This window comes from Molossus molossus, unplaced genomic scaffold (genome assembly GCF_014108415.1).
Source record: "Molossus molossus isolate mMolMol1 unplaced genomic scaffold, mMolMol1.p scaffold_m16_p_7, whole genome shotgun sequence".
NCBI lineage: Eukaryota > Metazoa > Chordata > Mammalia > Chiroptera > Molossidae > Molossus > Molossus molossus.
In genome coordinates, this window is record NW_023425401.1 from 33,918,323 (window position 1) to 33,942,893 (window position 24,571).

At 36.9% G+C, this 24,571-nt stretch overlaps 1 protein-coding gene across 1 annotated transcript; it reads left to right on the forward strand.

The window, feature by feature from the left end:
- Window positions 1–742: 742 nt before the first annotated feature.
- Window positions 743–21,750, forward strand: SAMD9 (sterile alpha motif domain containing 9). The gene is given in 3 exon segments (XM_036247044.1): window positions 743–930; window positions 5,479–5,566; window positions 16,034–21,750. A coding segment is annotated over 1 exon segment (4,761 nt). The 5' UTR covers window positions 743–930; window positions 5,479–5,566; window positions 16,034–16,041; the 3' UTR covers window positions 20,803–21,750.
- Window positions 21,751–24,571: the final 2,821 nt, after the last annotated feature.

A 24,571-nucleotide genomic window follows, 5' to 3' on the forward strand; every position in this document is an offset into this window, starting at 1 on the left:
CTGTCAGTCTGAACTGTACTCCTTTCTACATCTCTGGGTCTACTTTGTTCTTAAGCTTATTTTGTTCATTATATTTGTGAGATCGTATGGTATTTGACTTGCTCTGATTGGCTTATTTCACTTAGCATAATACTCTCCAGGTCCCTCCATGTTGTCTCAAAAGATAAGAAATCTTTCTTCTGTACAGCTGCTGTTAATTTTTTTAATGTTATTTTGGTGTGTGTGGCTCTTAGGCAGTCTCTTCCTGGCCCTAAGACTAACCTTAAAAAGATAAATCCCTACAAAGAGGCTACGCAAGGTCCAAACCTTGGCCAGCCCTCAAAAGAGTGTCTGAAAGCCATTCCTTTACACTTTGGAACACACAGGATGGTGAACCCACCTTGGAAGGCTAGGGAAAGACCAGCCTAAGCTGATTCCTACCTGGAACTTCACATGGCTCCCAACAATAAGGAAAACTGGTATTCCCAGGGGATGCACTCAGCCTGTTACAGGGTTTGTCTGCACCCAAGACAAGGCTCACAGCAGTCCTCAAAATTCAAGCAAAGAACAGATTTGAAATCTTTGGATTTTCAGCAAACAGACCAGAAGGTGGCAGAGTAAGGGCTTACAAAAAAAAAAAAAAAAAAAAAGAGCATTTCACAGAGCAAAGTCACTTCTATAAAATCAGAACTAGGAAAACGAAACCAAAAGCAGACCACAGGCTTCCTTCCCTTTATCTGCCTGTCAGTTCTGACTCGCCCATATCTGAGATACACCCTGTTGTTTCTGAGCCAGTTAGACCTCGGACTGAGGTAAAAGCAGAATATAAATACACACTCAGGAAAACTGAAGGAAGAAATGTCTCTCTGACATTGCAGGAGGAAGAAAACACAGACCTAAAATACGTGGTGTTCCTCTCATTTATGAGAAGACATTTGCAAGACAATCAAGGTAAGTATTGCAAATCTCTCTTATTAATATTATTACCACTCTCTACAGCAGCATTTTATTGAATAGGAAGGAATCTACTTTTCAATTAGAAAACTGAAATATACCTCAAACCAAAACTAATATTTAAGCCTAGATAGTCTAGACTTCATTGCTGGGACAGGGCTCAGCTTTATATTACTTGAAAAAGGAGTCATAACACTCCACAAAAGATGCAATTGTAAACTAAAGGCACTTTTACTGATGAAATCCTCCAAGGCATTAGCATCTTCAGAAAGAACATATCATGAAAATTGAAAGATGTGCTTCACAATAATCCAAGATACTGGCCACCATCTACTCTAAGAAGCAAGAAGGTGCCAGAAAATTAAACCCCCCAAAGATGGTCAGATATTTAGTGTCAGGTGATAGATACAGAGAGACAAACCAGAGACAGAGAGGCAAAGAGAGAGACAAACTGCTAGAGGAAATCCTTGAAATTATGGCAGCTATATGCTTTTGTTCAAGATTCCAGGTTTTATGTCTGATGTCCTCCAATTCAGGGAACAAGGGGGTGGGGGGCGACATTTCTAAATAAAGGCCTGACATTCAATTCTCTTTAGAAAATGGCAAACCCTACAGCTAACCCTTCAGTTAATGTAACAGATTTTCAATCATGTAACAGATTGTTCCCTTTTATGTACGGGTCGCTGAGAAGCTCAGAAACAAAAATTCAGATCCCTTCTAATGAAATCTGTAAAATTGAAAAGTTATTTTAGGCACTAACTTGACTCCATGGCTTCATTTTTTGCCAGCTTCTATCTTCCCCAATTAGCCTTCCCCCCGATTTCTTTACCCAGGGGTTTTCACATATGCCTGATCCTGCATGACTTTCTGAATCATCTAACAACCATTTAGGGCCTGGCCGGTGTGGCTCAGCGGTTGAGTGTCAACCCATGAACAAAGAGGTTCAGTTCCCAGTCAGGGCACATGCCCAGGTTGTAGGATAAATCCCCAGAGGGGGGGCATGCAGGATGTAGCCAATCAATGTTCTCTCTCATCGATGTTTCTATCTCTCTCTCCCTCTCCCTCTCTCTCTCAAGTCAATAAAGATAAAAATTTTTAGTAAAAAATTCAGGTTTAGTAAAACCATTCAGGAACAAGGGAGGATATAAGGGAATCCTTAATATGTGAAACAACTCTAAACAGTAATGTAAATGTGGAAAACATAGAAGTTAGCAATCATTCCTCTAGTGTGGTGATTTTCACCCTTTTTTTTTAAATCTCTAGGCACACATGAACTAATTACTAAAATTCTGCGGCCCACCAAAAAATATATATTTTGCCAAGCTGACAAAATAAATAGTTGTGATTTTGATTCATTCATATTGGATGGCTATGGTGTTGGGCTGTTGTCATTTTTTATTTCCTAAGGGAAAAGAGGTCAGTGCCCTTGACTAAATAATCAGGTATTTATTACATGTTGTAAAAATTCATGCAGCACACCAGTTGAAAATAGCTGCTCTAGTTAATATTCTCCCAGAGTAGCATCTTCAACAATTTTTTAAAAGTAGGTTCTTAAAAGTCTTGTTATCAAGACTCTATAAAAGGCTTTAGAGGAAGCAGTGTGAAAGTGCAAGCCGTCAATCATGACGTAAAGATCGCAGACACAGACAACAGTATGGTGCTTACCAGAGGGGAACAGGGTGTGGGAGGATGAAGGGGGTACAGGGGAACAAATACATGGTGACAAGAGGAGCCTACACTTTGGGTGGTGAGCATGCAATGCAATATACAGATGATGTTTTATAGAACTGTACCCTTGTAAACTTATATGATGTTATTGATTGATGTCATCCCAGTGAATTTAATTTAAATAAAAACAGAAAATATCCATAATCTGGTAGAGAAAACAGTTAAATGCCATTTCTTATTTATTTGCTCACATTCCCAACCAGACATTCAGGCCCAGCTCCCCTTCACCTGGCTTTATGTTTTCACAGGTACACGGTATGCAGCTCATGCACAAATCAACTAATCCATCTAATTCAACGCTCAGTCTCGTAGTCTGATTTTTGAGGTTTTGCAGAGCAGACTAGGGCTCAGTTTATAAAACTGTTATTGGAAATCAGGGAAACCCCTGTAGTATACTTGTAGGATGTTGCAAGAGTTGGGGCCTCAGAACGCCTGGTATGAAGATCCAGGAGTCTGAACACAGATAACAACAGAACGATCAGGGGCCCCCTGCTTTAGACATTACAACAGGGTGCAACAGGGTGGAGTAGATAAGACTTAGCAGATAGACACATGAAAATGACACATAGCAGAGTTGCTAGAGGAAAGTGGGATCAGGTTTCAGATGATATAAAACCAGTAGGAATCAACAGTGGTATGTAAAACTAAAAGCTAATCCCACGATCTGAGGCTGCAATAATAAATCTCTAGTAATAACTTTCAGACTTCAGGTGCCCAGAACTGAGCTCATTATTATCCTTGATTGGTAACATACCATTATCTTTTCTTATGCAAGTACCTCTTTTATTTTATTCATCAGTTTATTTTACCATGAATTTTGGAGGTGTCTTTGGCTTTTTACATGAAGTATAATTTATAGGAAATGAACAAATCTTGCCCTGGCCGGTTTGGCTCAATGGTTAGAGTGTCTGCATGCCTACTCAAGGGTCTGAAGTTGTACCTGGTTTGCAGGTTGGGGTCATTCAGGAGGCAGCCAATCCATGTGTCTCTCTGACAGTGCTGTTTCTCTCTCTCTCTCTTCCTCCCGCCCTCCCTTCCTTGCACTCTCTCTCTAAAAAATAAATAAATGGAAAAATATCCTCGGGTGAGGATTAACAAACAAACAAACAAAAAGAACAAATCTGAAGGGGTACAGCTCTATGAAATTTTTGTATATTCATCAGTGTAACCACTAATGAGATCAAGATATAAAATTATCAGTCTTAAAAATTAAACAACAAAGGTTATCAAGCAGCAAATGAATTTATTTAGGAATAGAAGAGGAATTGTAATTCGGGAAATGCAAACTATGTCAGACCACAGGCAAGTACAAAAAGACAGAAGGGAGGTCTGTTTGGGAGGGGATTCTTGGAGGATATTGGGAAGGGTTGTTTTAACAGGAGCACATTCCCTGGATGGGGAGTTGTACAAGGTTGTGGCAGTTTCTTATGGGCACTGAGGGAAAGGCAGTTGCTATTACTGAAACAAGAACAGAAAAGGAGAGCTCTCCCTTCATGGCTTCCCAGCTCCATGTTGAATGAGGTTTTCTTTATTCATTTTCTTTTTTTTTTATTAATTTATTTTTGTTACAGATGTTTCTCCTTTTTCCCCCACTGACACCCTCCTCCCTATCCCCCACCCCTTCCCCAGCTTTGTTGTCCATGTCCATCGGTTATGCATATGTGTGTATAAGATCTGTGGTTTATTTCTATCCCCCCCAGCCCTTCTTCTGAGGTTTATCAGTCTGTACCCTACTTCTATGTCTCTGGGTCTATTTTGTTCATCAGTTTGTTTTGTTCATTATATCTCACAAATAAGTGAGATCATGTGATATTTGTCTTTCTCTGCTTGGCTTGGTTCACTTATGATAATACTTTCCAGGTCCGTCCATGTCATCTCAAAGGATAAGAGATCTTTCTTTTTTTACAGCTGCATAGTACTCCATTGTGTATATGTGCCACAGCTTTTTTATCCACTCGTCTACTGATGGACACTTGGGCTGTTTCCAGATCTTAGCTATTGTAAATAGTGCTGCTTCCTTTATTCATTTTCACAAAACATTTTTTGTGCCACTCCCTAAAAAATGTTGCCCTGTCAGAAGGTAACCACTGAATTTTAGTGCAATAGATTAATTTGCCTGTTCTTGAACTTACATAAATGGAATCCTACATTATGTTTTCTATCGTTACAGGCACATTTAACTTTATCGAAACTGCCAAATAGTTTCCCAAAGTGTCTAAAACAATTTATATTTCTACCAGTAATGTATGAGCATCCCATTGATTCTACCTCACCACCAACATTTGGTATTGTCAGGCTTTATTTTTAGCCATATTGCTAGGTATGTAGTAGTATTTCATTGTAGTTTTACTTTACTTCACCATGATGGTTAAAGATTTTGGAACACTTTTAGATTCCAATTCTACCCACTGGTTTATCTTCCTCCCAGCAGGCCAAGTCTTCAACCCCAGACCAAAACTTACCTAAGAAGGGATCTTCCCTCTCTGGAATTTTAGTTCACTCAGTCCTTGTCATCTACAACTCTGTCTTGACTTCAAAAATATGTTTTGTAATTTATCTGACTTTTTTTGTTGTTGTTTTCATTTTTTCTTTTTTTTTTTTTTATGAATTTTTATTTATTTTTTTGTTACAGATATTTTACCTTTTTACCCCATTGGCACCCCCCACCCCACCCCACCTCCACCCATCCCCGGTTTAGTTGTCCATGTCCATTGGTCATGCATACATGCAGATAAGTTCTGTGGTTTATCTCTTCCCCCCCCTCCCACCCCCCATCCCCTCTTCTGAGGGATGTATCTGACTTTTTTTTTAATCTAGTTGTTAAAGTGGGAGTGTTGGTGGCCTGCTGGAATCTACTACATCACACTGGGAAGTGGGACTCCTTCCATTTCTTAAGTCAGTTTTGGTAAGTATATTTTTCAGAAACTTGTTCTATTCACTTCAGTCTTCAAATTTATAGCATGTGATATTAATTGTGCCATCTCTTTTATTTCTTGATCACTCTTTCCATAGGTATGTCAATTTTATTACTCTTTACCAAAAACAACTTTTGGGCTTCTTTGATTCTATTATAACTTTGTTTTCCATTAAATAAATTTCTGCTCTTTATTTTTTTCTTCTTTTTTCTACTTAATTCTGCTTTATTCTGTTCTTCTTCGAACGTATTAAATTTACACTTAGTTTATACTTTTAAATAATTCTTCTAGTTTTATAAAGCATTTAGGCTATAAATATCCTCTCTAAGTATTATTGACACTGTATCTTACAAGTTTTTATCTTCATTGTTGAAATTATTACAGATGCATATTAGTTTTTGGTTTATCTGTTCCCGCTCTCCACACCCTTTCCTGCTGAGGTTTGTCAGTATGTTCCCTACTTCCATGTCCACAGATCAGTTTTACTTGTCAGCTTATTTTGTTCATTAGATTCCAAAGATAAATGAGATCATATGATACTTGTCGTTCTCTGAGTGGCTTTTTTCACTTAGCATAATACTCTCCAGGTCCCTCTATGTCATCTCAAAGGGTAAAAGATCTTTCTTTCTTACAGCTGCATAGTATTCCACTGAGTAAATGTACCACAGTGTTTTTATCTACTCATCTACTGATGGACACTTGGGCTATTTCCAGATCTTAGCTATTACAACTAGCGCTGCTATGAACATAAGGGTGTATATACACTTTCTGATTGGTGTTTCAGACTTCTTAGGATATATTCCTAGAAGTGGAATCATTGGGTCAAATGGCAGTTCAATTTTTAATTTTTTGAGGAAACACCATATTGTTTTCCATAGTGGCTGCACCAGTCTGCATTCCCACCAGTAATGTATTAGTGTACCCTTTTCTCCACATCATCACCAGCACTTGTTGTTTGATGATTTGTTGATAGCAGCCATTCTAGCAGGTGTGAGGTGATATCTCCTAGTCATTCTAATTTGATGTGACATTGAGCATTTTTTCATATGTCTCTTGGCCATGTGTATGTTCTGTTTGGAGAGGTGTCTATTCTGGTCCTCTCCCAATTCTTTAATTGGATTGTTTGCCTTCCTTTTGTTGAGTTTGCCATCTCTCAGTCTGCCAGGATCAGTGCAATGCAATGAAACTACAAGCACAGGCTGCTTGGAGTGAGGGGGAGCTTTACAGGACAGCAAATGCTCCAGATCTTAGGAAGCAGTCCCATTTATTTGCAAATTGGTACTCCCAGGTTACAAGTGGATTTATGTAAATTATTTCCTTGAGATGGTGTCTCTCTAAACTATAAAGCCTAGCTTTGTCTCTTGCTTTTTACAGCAGAAGGAGACTTTGAAACTAAAAGATAATAAACACAGACATTCTTGAGTCCTAGGACCATTAGTCCACCCATGTAAACCTTATCTTATTCACATGCAAATGAAGCACTCAATTGCACCTGGGCTGGCCAGATAGCAAGAATGCATTAACACAAGGTTACAAATCATCCATCTTCCAACCCACCAACCCCACAGAATTGTATGAGTACTCTATATATTTTAGAAATTAACCCTTATCTGACATATCATTGGCAAATATGTTCTCCCATAGAGTGGATTCCCTTTTCATTTTGATGCTGGTTTCTTTGCTTTGTAGAAACTTAGTAGTTTGATGTAATCCCATTTATCAATTTTTTTCTTTGTTCCCCTCGCCCTAGGCAATGTGTCAGTGAAAATTTTGCTAGGTGTAATGTCTGAGATTTTGCGGCCTACCTACTTGTCTAGAATTTTTATGGTTTCACAAGTTACATTTAAGTTTTTATCCATTTTTATTTTATTCTTGTGTATGGTGTAAGCTGGTGGTCTAGTTTCTTTTTTTTTTTTTTTTTTTTTTTGCATGTACCTGTCCAATTTTCCCACCATTTATTAAAGAGACTGTCTTTACTCCATTATATGCTCTTGCTTCCTTTGTCAAATATTAATTGAGTATAATGTCTTGGGTCAATTTCTGGGTTCTTTTTCCTTCATCAAGTTAGGGAAGTATTTTGCCACTATTTCTTTGAACAGGTTCTCTAACCCTTGCTAACTTTCTTCTTCTTCTGGTACTCCTATGGTGTGGATGTTGTTACATTTCATATTGTCCCACAGCTCTCTTAAACTGTCCTCCTGTTTTTTATTAGTTTTTTTTCTTTTTGGTTCTCTAATTGAGTGATTTTTTCCTACCCTGTCTTCTAATTTACTGATCCAGTCCTCGGCTTCCTCTAATCTGATGTTTATTCCTTCCAATGTGTTCTTTAGTTTTGCTATGTCACTCTTGATTTCTGATTGGTCATTTTTTATTGTTTCTCTATCTTTTCTTGTGCTGTTGAGCATCCTTATAATCATTACTCTGAATTCTATATCTGATAGCTTGCCTATCTCCATGTTATTTAGCCCTTCTTCTAGAGAATTCTCTTGTTTTTTTCATTTGGGACTAGTTTCTTGTTTCACCATTTTGGCTGCCTCTTTCAGTTTGTTTCTATGTATTAGGTAGATCTGTTATGATTCCCAGTCTGGGTAGGATGATCTTACGCCATAGGTGACCTGTGGGACCCAGTGGTTCAGGCTCCCTGATTACCATTCCTAAATGCTCTAATAATATTCCTTGTGTGCTTTGTATGGGTCCACCTGTTGTAATGGAGTCTTGACTGCTGTTGGCCCATTCATGCATAGGCTCGACCTTCTGACTGGCTGACAGTGATGCTCAACCCCTAACACAGTAAGTGGACTACTGTGCAGTTGCTTATCACATGAAGTGCAATTCACCTCATATATATATATATATATATATATATATATATATATACACAAATGAGATGATACAATAACTGGCTTATTTCACTTAGCATAATATCCTCAAGTTTCATCCATATTGTCACTAATGGCAGGATTTCCTTCTTTTTCATGGCTGAATAATATCCCATTGTGTATATATACACATCACATCTTCTTTACCTATTCATCTTTTGACAGATACTTAGGTTGTTTCCACATCGTAGCTATTGTGAAAATGCTACAATAAACATGTGAATGTAGATTATTTCTTTGAGATGCTAATTTCATTTCCTTCTGATATATACCCAGAAGTGGAATAGCTGAATCATATATAGTAGTTCTATTTTTATTTTTTGTTTGTTTTTTCAGTTGTTTTTCTTTCATTAATTTGTTTTTGTTATAGATGTTTCTCCTTTTTCCCCCATTGACAGCCTCCTCCCAATCCCCCCCTGCCCCATCCCCAGCTTTGTTGTCTATGTCCATTGGTCATGCATACATGCATATAAGTTCTGAGGTTTATCTCCCCTCCCCCCGAAGTCCCCTCCACTGAGGCTTGTCAGTCTGTACCCCACCTCTATGTCTCTGGGTCAATTTTGTTCATCAGTTTGTTTAGTTCATTATATTCCACAAATAAGTGAGATAATGCGATATTTGTCTTTCTCTGCTTGACTTGTTTCACTTAGCATAATACTCTCCAGGTCCTTCCATGCCATCTCAAAGGATAAGATATTTTTCTTTCTTATAGGTGCATAGTATTCCATTGTGTACATGTACCACAGCTTTTTTATCCACTTATCTACTAATGGACACTTGGGTTGTTTCCAGATCTTAGCTATCATAAATAATGCTGCTATGAACATAGGGGTACATATATTCTTTCTGATTGGTGTTTCAGGTTTCTTAGGGTATATTCCTAGAAGTGGAATCACTGGGTCAAATGGCAATTCAATTTTTAAATTTTTGAGTTATGAAAACTTATTGTTTTCCATAGTGGCTGCACCAGTCTGCATTCCCACCAGCAGTATACTAGAGTCCCTTTTTCTCCACACCCGCGCCAACACTTGTTGTTTGATGATTTGTTGATGGCGGCCATTCTGACAGGTGTGAGGTGATACCTCATTGTTGTTTTAATTTGCATCTCTCTGCTGATTATTGATGTTGAGCATTTCTTCATATGACTCTTGGCCACTTGTATGTCCTTTTTGGAGAGGTGTCTATTTGGGTCCTTTGCCCACTTTTTAATTGGGTTCTTTGTCTTCCTTTTGTCAAGTTGTATGAGCACTCTATATATTTTTGAAATTAACCCCTTATCTGATGCATCATTGGCAATTATGTTCTCCCATATAGTGGAATCCCTTTCCATTTTGGTGGTTGTTCTTTCGCTGTGCAGAAGCTTTTTAGTTTGATGTAGTCCCATGTGTTTATTTTTTCCTTCGTTTCTCTTGCCTTAAGCGTTGTATCAGTGAAAATTCTGCTGTGTATGATGTCTGAAATTTTGTTGCCTGCATTTTCTGAAAATTCTGCTGTGTATGATGTCTGAAATTTTGTTGCCTGCATTTTCTTCTACAATTTTTATGGATTCACGAGTTACACTTAAGTCTTTTATCCATTTTGAGTTTATTCTTGTGTATGGTGTAAGTTAGTGGTCTAGCTTTAGTTTTTTTGTAAGTAGCTGTCCAATTTTCCCAACACCCTTTATTAAAGAGGCTGTATTCACTCCACTGTATGCTCTTGACACTTTTGTCAAATATTAATTTAGCATATTGTCTTGGGTCAATTTCTGGTTTCTTTATTCTGTTCCATTGATCTATCTGCCAGTACCAGGCTGTTTTGATTACAGTGGCTTTGTAGTATTAACTGAAATCTGGTAATGTGATCCTTCCTACTTTGTTCTTCTTTTTCAAGATTGCTATGGCTATTTGGGATCTTTTGTGGTTCCATATAAACTTTTGGAGTGTTTGTTCTAGTTCTGCGAAGTATGTCATTGGTATTTTGATGGGGATTGCATTGAATCTATAGATTGCTTTGGGTAGTAGGGACATATTAATGATGTTAATTCTTCCAATCCATGAACAAGGTATGTGCTTCCACTTTCTTATATGTTCCTCTATTTCTTTTTTCAATGACCTGTAGTTTTCTGTGAAGAGGTCCTTTACTTCTTCAGTAGTAGTTCTGTTTTTAATTTTTGGGAGAATCTCCACACTCTTTTCCATAATGGCTATATGGCTGTACCAATTTATACTCCCACTAACAGTGTACAAGGGATCCCTTTTCTCCATATGCTAGCCAACACATTGTTATTATTATTATTATCATTATTGTTATTATCCAGCCTGGTCCTGGGACAGGCCATGTGCCTAGGTCCATAAAAGCCAGCCTGGGAATTGGGGCAGACTGGGAGCCTTGGTCCATGGAGCTAATCTGGAGTCTGGGTCCATGGGACTCAGCCAAGCAATGGAGTAAACAGAGTACCTGGGTCTGTAGGAGATGGCCTGGCCATGAAGTAGTACAGAACCTAGGTCCATGGGAGACCACCTGGAGGTTGGCTCTGCAAGGGCTTTGCTATCAGGGTAGTACTCGCTTCATAAAATAAATTGGTGAATATTCTCTCTTTTCCTGTTTTTTAGAAGAGATTGTATAGAATCAGTTTTAATTCTTTAAGTGTCTGATAGTATTTGCCAGTGACACTGGGCCTAGAGATTTGAGGGGAAAATTTTTAAAAATTAAAAAAAATACAGTTTTCTTCAAAGTTCTAGGACTATTCATGTGATCTATTTCATATTGAGCAAGTTGTAAAAGTTTGTGTTTTTTGAGGAATTGGTCTATTTCATTTGAGTGGTCAAATGTATGTGTGTGAAGCCATCCATTTACTTCCTCTTTATCCTTTTGATGTCTAAAAACGTTTAAAATGATATCCACTATTTCACTTTAGATATTGGTAAATGTTATCTGTTTTTTATTCTTTTGCAGTCTTGTTAGAGGTTTGTCAATTTTCTTATCTTTTCAGGTAAACAGATCTTTGCTTCACTGACTTTCTTCATCATATTTCTGTTTTCAATTTAATTTGTCTGTTATTTATTCTTTCCTTCCTTCTGCTTGCTTATGTTTTATTTTGCTCTTCTTTTTCAAAGTTGTCTAGGTTTCTGGGTTAAGAGCTTAGATGATAGGTTTGAGGATTTTCTTCTTTCCAAAATATGCATTTATTGCTATAAGTCTTCTTTTAACACTGCTTTAATGATGTCCCCGAATGTTGATATGTTGTATAATTATATCCATTCATTGTAATGTATTGCTTTTATTTTTCTTGAGACTTTTCTTTTCTTTCTTTTTTTTTTATCCTCACCCAAGGCCATTTTTCCATATTTTGTTCAGATAGAGTGGGAAGGAGAGAGAGAGAAGCCATCGACATGAAAGGAACACATCGAGGGTTGCCACCTGCACGACCCAACCAGGGCCTGGGACAAACTGCAACCGAGGTACATGCCCTTAGCGGGAACCGAACCCGGGTCTCTCTGGACCGCAGGCCTACGCTCCAACCGCTGAGCCAAACCGGCCAGGGCATATTATTCTTAAGACTTTTTTATGGTCCATGAATTATTTAGGAATATGTGGTTTTAGTGTTTAGTAACTTTCTATTATCAATTTCTTATAAAAATTCCATTGTAGTTGACAAACACATCCTGTATGATTTCAATTCTTTTAAATTTGTTGAACTTTGTTTTATCATTTAGGATATGGTCTATCTTGGACACTTAAAAATAATGATATTCTGCTATTGCTGGATGGAGTGGTCTGTGATATATTTATTTTTTATCCTCATCGAGGACATTTTTCTTTTTTGCATTTATCTTCAGATAGAGCAGAAGGGAGAGAGGGAGGAAGAGAGAGAGAGAAACATCGATGTGAGAGAGACACATTGAGTGGTTGCCACCCACATGACCCCAACCGAGGCCAGGGACAAACTGCAACTAAGGTACATGCCCTTAGTGGGAACCGAACCTGGGTCTCTCTGGTCCACGGGTCAATGCACTAACCGCTGAGCCAAACCGGCCAGGGCATAGTCTGTGATTTAAAACCTGTTGGCCAATGGTGTGGAATTCTTCTGTATTCTCACTAATATTCTGTCTAGTTGTACTATGAATTGTTAACATAAAGATGTGGAAATACCCAACTATTGTTGTGGATTTGCCTAAAACTGAAAAGTTCTATCAGTATTTGCTTCAAACGATTTGCAACTTTCTTGTTTGTTGCAAACACTTTAGTATTGCTCTGGAGTCTTGTTAGATTAACCCTTTTATCATTATATCATATTCCTCTTTCTGGGATAATGTCTTTGTTCTGAAATCTACATTCTTTGGCATTAATATAGCTACTCCTGTGTTTATTAATTAATGTTTGTATTATATATTTTATCCATACTTTTACTTTCAACCTATATTGTTTTATTTCAAGTGAGTTTCTTATAGACAGGATACCTTGGATCATGTTTTTAATCCAGTATAACAATTCTGTCTTTTAATTTCTGTATTTAGGCTATTTATATTTAATGTAGTTATTTATATGTTAATACTTATGTCTACCTTTTTTTTGTTTGTTTATTTGTTCTCTGTTTTTTATCTCTCTTATTTTCTTAACTTCCTGTGTGTTATTTGAAAATTTTTTACAATTCCATTTTTATCCACAGTGTTTAGTATATCACTTTGCATAATTTTGTTTAGTGGTTGCTGTAGATGTTGCATTATATAATTTATAACAGTCTAGTGTGTTATTTTACTAGTTTGAGTGAAGTATAGAAATCTTAGTTCCTGTATATCCCTTTATCCTAACCACTTATAATTATCTTAACTATTTCCACTACATATATTTAGAACCATATCAGACAGTGCTTCAATAATCAAACCATTCAGAAAAACAAATGGGAGAAACTCTATCATATTCATCAATAGTTTTGCTTACTATGTTCTTTTTTTCCTTCCCAATGTTCCAAGGTTCCTTCGCTTGTCATTTCCTTTCTGTTTAGAGAACTTGCTTTAACCATTATTTTAGGGTCATGTAGGCTGCACCATTTTATATTCCCACCAACAATACTCAAGAGTTCCTTACAATTTCTCCACATCCTCACCAATTCTTGTCATTTTTAGGGTTGCTTTTTTCTTTTTCTTTCAGTAGTTATGAAATGATATATCATTGTGGTTTTGGTTTGGTTTTCTCTAATGATTACTGATGTTGAACATCTTTTCATATGCAAATCTACTACTCATTTTTTAATTGGGTTGTTCTGTTATTGTTGCATTGTAAGAGTTTTTACTATATTCTGGATATTATCATATTAGTTACATGGTTTACAAATATTTTCTACCATTCCATGATTTGCCTTTTCTTTTCATTTTGTTAATTGTGTATTTTGATGCACTGTCTTAAGTTTGATATAGTCCCATAAAAGGGGTTACTTTGAAGATCGTACACCTAAGGCAATTTCCCCCTCCACTCGTTTTTTTCCAAGATCATTTAAAATGTGAACTTCTTAATCTTTATAGGCCAAATTGCTGAAGGAAACTTCGTCTAATTCACTTTTTTTAGAAGGCGCTAAATCTTCTAGGTTTTTCACTGTCATAATGTTATTAGGGAGTAAAAATTTCCATCAATTTTGCATATTTTTGCCTATTTTGTATTACTGTTGCTGTGAGATATATATATATATATATATATATATATATTTTAATGATTTTTTTAGACAGAGGAAAGGAGAAGGCAGGGGAAAGAGAAACATTGATGTGAGAAAGAAAAATCAATTGGTTGCCTCCCGTACACACCCTACTGGGGACAGGGCATAAGATGTGTTGTTGTTTTTTTCACTTTGTATGGATGCAGGAATTACTAACTTAAAATAATAGCTTTAATCTGGAACCACTGCTCTGGAATCTTTATGTCTGAAAGGGAAGGTAAATCCTAATCTTGAATTTATATCTACCACTGGGAAGCAATATTCCTGTGTATTACCTCATGGAAGTGGGTCTATATAGTCTATTTGTCACCATTCCCCAAGCTTATCTCCTTCATTAATTTGATTTCTCCCATGATTCATTCATTGGCATAGCTCACATTCTGGAGCCATTTTTGGATTGTACTTAAAGCTGACTATTGTTATTTGGATTTTATTTTTTCTATCATTGCTATATTTCTGCCACTCAGATTGCCATGAATCTTCCAGATACTAGTCTGCAAATTTGCAGATCAAATAGTAATGCCATTTGTTACTGCTCAAAAATCAGCTATTATCAATTATTATATGAAAATTAATGTAATAGTAGCCTCCAAGTTCACTACCCAGCAAGCTATCCCAGCAGTCATGGAACAGAATGGCTCAACACCAAATTAAGATGCTTAAGGCACATGCCTTATTAAATCAATTTAAATACGGTACACAACAAAAAGCAAGAAGATATGGGTAACATGCTTTGGGTAAGTTACAAGAAGGGTAGAAGGATCTTCTTACCTGAGTTGCACAAGATCATACATCCTCTCTCCCTCTCTGCTATATCAGCATTCTTCACTAACTGTGTAATTTTGAGAACCAGAGTTGAGGTCTGTCCAAGGGGGGATCAACATATAGAAGACACACTGGGCCAATGTCATGCACTTGCTCTAGCCAGAGAGATGCAGAGGGATACTTGTGCCTGATCAGAGCAGTAACTTATTGATTAGCCTGATAACCTATTCTGGATTTTATTTGTTTCTTGAGTAGAGGACCTAAAATATAAAGTGAGTGTCACCCAATTAAGACCCACTTAAGACCTCAACAATATCCAGTGCTCCAGTTGTGTCTTAATAATAAATAATATTTAATATCTATTTGGCCTTTCTATTCCTTCCTATGTTTAACATTCACATGCTCTATATATTTTATCTACACCTATCATAACGTTTTACAACTACTTGCTTCTATACTTAGTTTCATATATCCTCCTTTGTTTCTCTTATTTTCTGTAGCAGAATTGGGTGTTTTAAAATAATACAACTAACATACATTATAGCAAACAGAATTAATGAGGATGAAACATCTTTATATATACTGACTGAAGTGGCCCCAAGATACAGTTAGTGAATAAAGCAAGGTGACGAGAATAGTACATACTATGTTGTCATTCGGGAGGGAGGAGGGTGCTTGTATTTGGTGGCATTTTTCTGATAGGATACAGAAGAAACTGGTAATGATAATTTCCTCTCAATAGGATAACCAGATGGCATGCACATTCTTATGAACTTTTTTTTTTTTAATCCACCCAAGGACATTTTTTCATTTTTTGTTCAGATAGAGTAGGAGAGAGAGAGAGAAAAAAAAAAAAAAATCGACGTGGCTGCCACCCACACAGTCTAACCGGGGCTGGGGACAAACTGCAATCAAGGTACATGCCCTTAGCAGGAACCGAACCCAGGTCTCTCTGGACTGCAGGCCGACACTCTAACTGCTGAGCCAAACTAGCCAGGGTTACATTCTTACGAACTTTTAAAACTGCATCATACATACATATTATCTGATAAAAAAAATTCATTGATTACTTAAAATTTACTTATAAAAATACTAAATTATTTTTCTTTTTCTATACACAGATATCAGAATGGCCGCACAACTAAACCTGCCAAAAAATACAGATGACTGGACAAAAGAGGATGTAAATCGCTGGTTAGAAAGTCATAACATTGATCAAAAACACAGGCAAATCTTGACTGCACAAGATGTGAGTGGAGCAGTCCTGAAGTGGTTAACTAAAAGCCACCTCGTTGATATGGGCATAACACATGGACCAGCTATCCAGATAGAACATCTATTCAAAGAATTGCAGAAATCATCTGCTGAAGATCCTATTCAGGAATGTCAGAGGAAAAGGAGCAGTAAAAATGCTCCTAAAACTAAAAGTAAAACTTTGATACAAGAGGAAAATGAAGAAATTTCAAAGCAAAAACAAAACGATAAAGAGAAATCAGACATGGCTACTGCCTCTACAATGAGTGCAGTTAGTCAAGTTTCTAAGTCACTAAAAAATAAGTTCATAGATGACACAAAGGAAAAGCAGCCATCCATAGAACTGACATGTGTATCATATCCTTTTGATGAATTCAGTGACCCATATCGTTACAAATTGAATTACTGTCTACAGCCTGAAACAGGACCTCTCAATCTCATTGATCCAATACATGAATTCAAAGAATTCACAAATACAAAAACAGCCACAGAAGAGGATGTTAAAATGAAATTTAGCAATGAAGTTTTCCGATTTGCTTCAGCTTGTATGAATTCACGGACCAATGGCACCATTCATTTTGGAGTCAAAGACAAACCCCATGGAAAAATTGTTGGCATGAAAGTCACTGATGTCACCAAGGAGGACTTTATTAACCACTTCAATAAGATGATCCACCAGTATTTTGAAGACCATCAGGTGCAAAAAGCAAAGAAGTGCATTCGAGAGCCAAGATTTGTAGAAGTTTTACTGCCAAACAGTACTCCATCTGATAGATTTGTGATTGAAGTAGATGTCATTCCAAAATATTCTGAATGTGGACATGACTATTTCCAGATTAAAATGCAAAATTGCAACAACAGAACATGGGAACAAAGAACAAAATCCTCACTGTTTGTGCGAGATGGGGCCAGCTCTAGAGATATCATGAAAAATAATACAGATTTAAGAACATTTAAATTAGATTTAAAAACACTGGCAGAGAGTAGAAAAGAAGCAGAAGAAAAATGTAGAGTAAAAACAAATATAAAAAACAGTGAGGGACCAAAGCTTATTAAATTGTTGACAGGAAATCAGGATTTGTTAGACAATTCATACTATGATTGGTACATTCTTGTAACAAATAAATGTCATCCTAATCAAATAAAACACTTAGATTTCCTAAAGGAAATAAAATGGTTTGCTGTATTGGAGTTTGATCCTGAATCTGTGAGCAAGGGAGTAGTCAATGCTTATAAAGAAAGCCGAGTAGTAAACCTTCACTTGCCAAGTATGTATGTGGAGGGGAAAATCACACCAAATGAGAAGATTTCTAGTCTGAACCTTTACCAACAACCCAGCTGGATTTTCTGCAATGGCAGGTTAGACCTTGACAGTGAAAAATATGAACCCTTAGATCCAAGTTCCTGGCAAAAAGAAAAAGCATCTGAAGTCAGGAAATTGGTATCATTTCTTACACATGAAGACATACTGCCAAGAGGGAAGTTTTTGGTGGTATTTCTATTACTCTCCTCTGTGGATGACCCAAGAGACCCCCTCATTGAGACCTTCTGTGCTTTCTACCAAGATCTCAAAGGAATGGAAAATATATTGTGTATTTGTGTACACTCATGCATATATCAGAAATGGAAAGATCTACTTGAAGTAAGATTAACAAAACAATAAGATGAATTTTCAAGCCAATGTATTTCTTCTTTAAGTCTTGAAGAGATCAATGGTACTATTCTTAAATTAAAATCTGTGACTAAATCTTTAAAGAGATTTTTGCCATCTACTGGTTCATCTACTGTCCTTCTGAATAAGGAAGAGGATATCATGACCGCTCTAGAAATTCTCTGTGAAAATGAATGTGAAGGTACACCTTTAGAAAATGACAAAAATAAATTTCTTGAATTCAAGGCTTCAAAAGAGGAAAATTTCTATCGTGGTGGTAAAGTATCATGGTGGAACTTCTACTTTTCTTCTGAACAGTATTCTTCACCTTTTGTCAAAAGGGAAAAATATGAAAGACTTGAAGCAATGATACAAAACTGTGCAGATTCTTCGAAGTCAACATGTGTCAAAATTATTCATCTGTATCATCATCCAGGCTGTGGTGGGACTACCTTGGCTATGCATATTCTCTGGGAACTAAGGAAGAAATTCAGATGTGCTGTTTTGAAAAACAAGACAGAGGATTTTTCTGAAATTGGAAAACAAGTGACTAATTTAATCACTCATGGAATAGCAAACCATCAGGAATATGTACCTGTACTGCTTCTTGTTGATGATTTTGAAGAACAAGGTGATATCTATCTTCTACAGGCCTCTATTCAAACAGCTATAGTTAATAAGCATATTCGATATGAGAAACCTCTAGTAATCATCCTAAATTGCATAAGATCACAGAATCCTGAAAAGTGTGCTAAGGTCTCAGATAGCATTGCCCTAATACAACAACTATCTCCCAAAGAACAGAGAGCATTTGAGCTTAAATTGAAAGAAATTGAAGCACAACATAAAAACGTTGAAAATTTTTATTCCTTCATGATTATGAAAACCAATTTTAATCAAGAGTACATAGAAAATGTGGTCAAGAATATCCTGGAAAAACAAGATATTTCCACCAAGGAAGCAAAGCTCTTTTCTTTTCTGGCTCTTCTTAATTCATATGTGCCTAATACCACCATTTCACTTTCACTGTGTGAAAAGTTCTTAGGAATCACACCTAAGAAGGCTTTCTGGGGACCAGAAAAACTTGAAGACAGGATGGGTACCTACTCTACAATTCTGATAAAAACAGAGGTGGTAGAATGTGGGAAATACTGTGGAGTGTGCATTATTCACCCTTTGATTGCTACTTGCTCACTGAAAGAACTGAAGATAAGTTATGAATTGAATAAAAGTCAAATTGTGCTGAATATGCTAACAGAAAATTTGTTCTATGATCTCGGTATAGGACGGAGCAAATATTTACAAGATATGCAAACACTGCTACTCACAAGACAGCGCAATGAACATGAAGGTGAAACAGGAACTTGGTTTTCCCCATTCATTGAAGCATTACATAAAGATGAAGGGAACGCAGCAGTTAAAGAAGTATTACTGGAAGGTATTCATCGGTTCCACCCAAATGCTTTCATTTGCCAAGCCTTGGCAAGACATTTCTACATTAAAGAGAGGGATTTTACCAATGCCCTTACTTGGGCAAAGCAAGCAAAAAAGATAGAACCTAGCAATTCTTATATCTCAGATACATTGGGTCAAGTCTACAAAAGTAAAATAAGATGGTGGATAGAGACTAATGAAAAAAACAGGGACATTTCAGTTGCTGATCTAACTGAACTTTTGGATCTAGCAGTACACGCCTCAGATGCATTCAAGGAATCTCAACAGCAAAGCGAAGCCAGAGAGGATGAGGCAACGGAAAGGTCTTATCAGAAGTCAAAGAGGCAGTATGATATTTACAATATTGCTGGTTATCAAGGGGAGATAGAAGTTGGGCTCTACACAATCCAGATTCTCCAGTTCATTCCTTTTTTTGACAATAGAAATGAACTATCTAAAAGAGACATGATCAATTTTATATCAGGAATTAGTGATATTCCTGGGGACACAAACAATGAATTTAAATTAGCCCTCAAGAACTTTATTCCCTATCTAACTAATTTGCGATGTCGTTTGAAAAAGTCCTTTGATTTTTTTGATGATTATTTTGTCCTTCTAAAACCCAGGAACAACGTTAAGCAAAATGAAGAGTCCAGAACTCGGAGAAAGGTGTCTGGACATTTTAAGAAGTATGTAGATATATTTGGTTCCTTAGAGGAGTCACAAAACAGTGGTCTCAGGTCAAAGCTTAGTTTGCCACTTCAAGTAGAGCTGTCTCGGAGAAGCCTAGAAGTTTTAAAAGCAGACAAGTTTTCTGGGCTCTTGGAATACCTTATCAAAAGCCAAGAAGATGCTATTAACACCATGGAAGATACAGTAAAAAAATACACGTTTCTCTTTGAACAATGCGCTGTCAGAATTCAGACAAGGGAAAAACAAAATTTCATCTTGGCCAATATCATTCTCTACTGTATTAAACCTACCTCCAAAATTGTGATGCCAACTAAAAAACTGAAAGATCAGCTTCGAGAAGTCTTGCAACAAATAGGATTCACTTATCCATTTCCAGAACCTTATTTCTTAGCTTCCCTGTTATTCTGGCCAGAAAACCAAAAACTAGACCAAGATTCCAAACAAATGGAAAGGTATGCTCAGTCACTGCAAAATTCTTTCAGGGGTCATTATAAACATATGTATCGTACAAAGCAACCAATTGCATATTTCTTTCTTGGGAAAGGTAACAATATGAACAGATTTGTCCACAAAGGGAAAATTGATCAATGCTTTGGAAAGACACCGGATATTAATTTCTTGTGGCAGAGTGGAGCTGTATGGAAGGAGAAAAAAGTTCAAGAACTTTTGCTTCGTTTAAAGGGACGAGCTGAATATAATTGTTTATACATAGAATATGGAACCAACGAAAAAGTCACAATACCAATCACACCTGCTTTCTGGGGTCAACTAAGAAGTGGTAGAAGCATAGAAAAGGTATCCTTTTACCTGGGATTTTCCATTGGAGGCCCACTTGCTTATGACATTGAGATTATTTAAGAACCTGACCTTTTCCCTCCAGGAATGTGGTCTCAGTACTACTTTTTTTTTTTAAACCCAAGACTTATATTTCTCTGAAGATTGTTATGACTCCTACACAGGCTGTGATGGAAAAGAAAAAAAAAGTAAAAAATGTAGAAAGTATCAAATATCTTCCTTGGTTTGGTTTGGATAACTCCATCAAGGACAAGATAAGAAGGAGCTAGGGATGGAATTAAGAGAGGTGGATGTAATAAGTCAGCCACACAGAGCCCCACCCCTTCTCCAAATTACCCAACCAAGGTATGGATTGAGGTAGAGTGTCTCCTTTCCTCTCAACTCTAAACATTTTTCAGAATAGGAAAAAATAGTCATGATTCTAAAACATCACAATATTGGGAAACCATTTCATAGAAAAGTGAAATCCTCTCAAGCTGAGGAGCAACATTTATTCTTACCAAGCACATTAGCACTCAAGGATCTTTCTAAGCAGCGGAGCAACCAATTCTCTGAAGGTCATACCCACAGAAGTCAGCAGATCTTACCAAAGCAGGCTGGAGAATAGACTGACCTTCACATGCAGTCGGAGGCGGTTGAGCAAAAGTGGGTATGGGGAAAGTGAGTTTATAGACCTCTATGCAAACAAACAAACAAAATTACACCCGAATCCCACAGCTAATTAATAAAAAGGACTCTTGTGTAAAAAGACTATTTCATCTCCCATCCAGAGGATCCTAACCTACTGGCAAGATATACATATAACCTATGCATTCAATAAGCACAATCAGTGAGAGGTCATCAAAATGCAACTTTCCTCTAATACAGTTATGGATATAGACAATCACCAGTGGTTGCCAAAACTGGTAAAAAGCTGATAAACCACTTTATAGCAGATGAATCAGACTTTCCTAAATCCTGATCAACATTAACATTCCAGAGAGAGAGCCAGACGTTATCGGCCTACAGGAGTGCATACATCACCCATGACATAGTCTTGCCAAATAATTGAACCTAAATCGGATCAAGCCTCTGGATCTTCCTTCCAATTGAAAGGAAATACAGATGTTGGATATGCTTCAAATTAATTCCATGTATAAGGTATAGAGATGGTGAAAGGACAGTAGATAAGCAGTATAGCTGTAACAAGATTGGACCTGAGTTAACAATTGCTGCATGGCGCATATATGGGAGTTATCTATACTCTTTCTTTTACTTTGTACTGTGCTTTTGAAATTTGCTATTATAAAAAATTTCTAAAACAAAAAAAATGCAATTTGTTTTTGCCTTCACGATTCCATTCAGCTTTTTTATTGGGTGGGAGGAGGGTTCTCTTGCTCCTGAATGAAATTTCAGCTCCCTAAATTCTGATCTCAGTCTTGGTTTTTTAAAAAAAATCCTCTGGTCAAACACACTCACAATTTTTAAAGTGGGAATGCCCAGTCACAATATTCTCTGGGGCCACTTCCCGCTTTGCCCCAGGTTTCAGTCTACTCTGCACAGAACTATCTCTGTTGGCTCCTCTTGCCTTTCCAGGTGATTCTGATGAACTCAAATTAAACTAGCTTAGACAGGTGTTCTCTCTCCCATGACCTACTTTGGGTGCACGAGAGACATTTGTGGATTTTATTTCTACCATTGGTAGGGAGCAGAGCTAATTTACAGTCTTGGGAACAATATGTCCTATTAAGTCAGGAAGACACAGGTCACGCACTCCACAGAGACCCCTTGAAGTTCCCTCCCATGTACCCCACTCCTGTCTAGGCTGGAGATGAAATTCTCATGGTGTTTCGGTGAACTTTTGGCAGAAGAACCTCTTCATAAATGCCTCTCTTCCTGAATGCCAGCAGTGGGCAAACTACAGCCTCAAGCCAAATCCATCTGTTTTTTAAATAAAGTTTTAGCCCTGGCCGGTATGGCTCAGCAGTTAGAGCATCGGATCGCGGACCAGAAGATCCTGGGTTCGGTTCCAACTAAGGGCACGTACCTCGGTTGCAGTTTGTCCCCAGCCCCAGTTGGAGTCATGTGGGTGATAGCCACTCGATGTGTCTCTCTCACATAGATGTTTCTCTCCTTCTCTTCCTTCCTGTCTCCCTCCTGCTCTATCTAAAGATAAATGCAAAAAAAAAAAAAAAAAAAAATGTCCTCGGGTGAGGATTAAAACAAAAGTAAATCAAGTTTTATTGGCACACAGCCACACTCATTTGTGTCAGTATTGGCTATGGCTGCTCTTGCACTGCAACAACAGGGTTGAGTAGTTGCAACAGAAACCATAGAGTCCACAAACTTAAAATATTTACTATCTGGCTCTTTACAGAAAAGTTTTCCAACCCCTGCTCAATGCTATTGCTTCTTGTCTTTTTTTGCAGATCAGCTGTCTAATTGGTTCTTAGACATTTATTTTGAAAATATGCATTTTGGTTTATTACTTAATTTGATATATGATTTCTATAATTTTAGTGCTAAAGTTAAAACTTAACAACCTATTAACACAAAATTTATTTTTCACATTATAATAATCCAGGCCTACTTTTTCAAGGAATAGCAGAGTAATAAATGTACGTGGGTTTTCCTTTTGCAAATAAAAATAAAGCCAATGTGCTGGATAAATTTGACAAACTCATTGATCTATCATAATCCTTTTTACCCATTTAGCTTTATATTTTCCTTAGGTCCATGGAATTTTATCTTGAAAAATAGAAATTTGGAAGGTGAGATTTAAATATTAATAATTTACTCTTCCATAGGCCAGCAGTTCTCATTTGAACAGAACCCGTCTAGAGGTCTTTCCAAGTTGCATATTCTATTTCCAAATTAAGATAGAACCTAGAATGAGAAGGTATCAGAATTTTTTTAAACTGTCCCCTTAAAAATCATTGATTAGGTCATTATAATAAAGCAGTTTCCCCAACTCAGTGTTCAAAAGGAAATATTTATTAACACTCCCAGAACAAATGGTAGCCTAAACAAATGAGCTTTGTAAACTATAAAATTCTGCTTCTGGCTATTTGGAATGTGAAACAGCAAAAAGCTCTCAGAAAGTAATATCAATGGGAAGATTATTTATTAAACAGACTAATGTTTCTCTTTAAAATTATTTTCTCACATTAAAAAATGTTTTTATTGATTTTAGGAAGAAAGGAAGGGAGAGAGAAAAAAAAATCTATGTGAGAGAGAAACATCAATTGCTGACTCCTGCACACCCCCTACTGGGGATTGAACTCACAACCTGGGCATGTGCCTTGGCTGGGAATCAAAATGTCAACCTTTTGGTGCATGAGATGATGCTCAACCAACTAAGTCACACTGGCCAGGGCTCTCATTTATATTTATAACCCTTGCTCTTCCAATGGTATTCCTGCTGCACAATTTGGAATGTACTAAAAAAGAGTACATATGCACTGAAATATTTTTAATTTTTTAACCTTATCGGTAGAAAACACAGCTTCGATTAATATGTATACTATTATTCTGCATTCTTTTCTGTATTTTTAAAACTTATCTATGTATTTATACAACCATTATAATATTGTAGCCAAGTTTCCAATTCTAAAGCAGCCTTTATAGCCTAACAGTCCTATATCTCCACTGAAAACCTTCCATATAAGTAAAAAAAAAAGTGCCTTTTCTTTCACTAGTGGAAGAAGGAAAGTGTTCAGTTTTACATCCAGAAATGTATCCTTTAATGAGACACTGTCATTACCTCTTCCTAGCTGCAGGAAATAGAGTTTAAGCCCATATTCTAGTGTTTCACTTAAGATGACGATTTACAAGTATAAGTCCTGGCACAAAG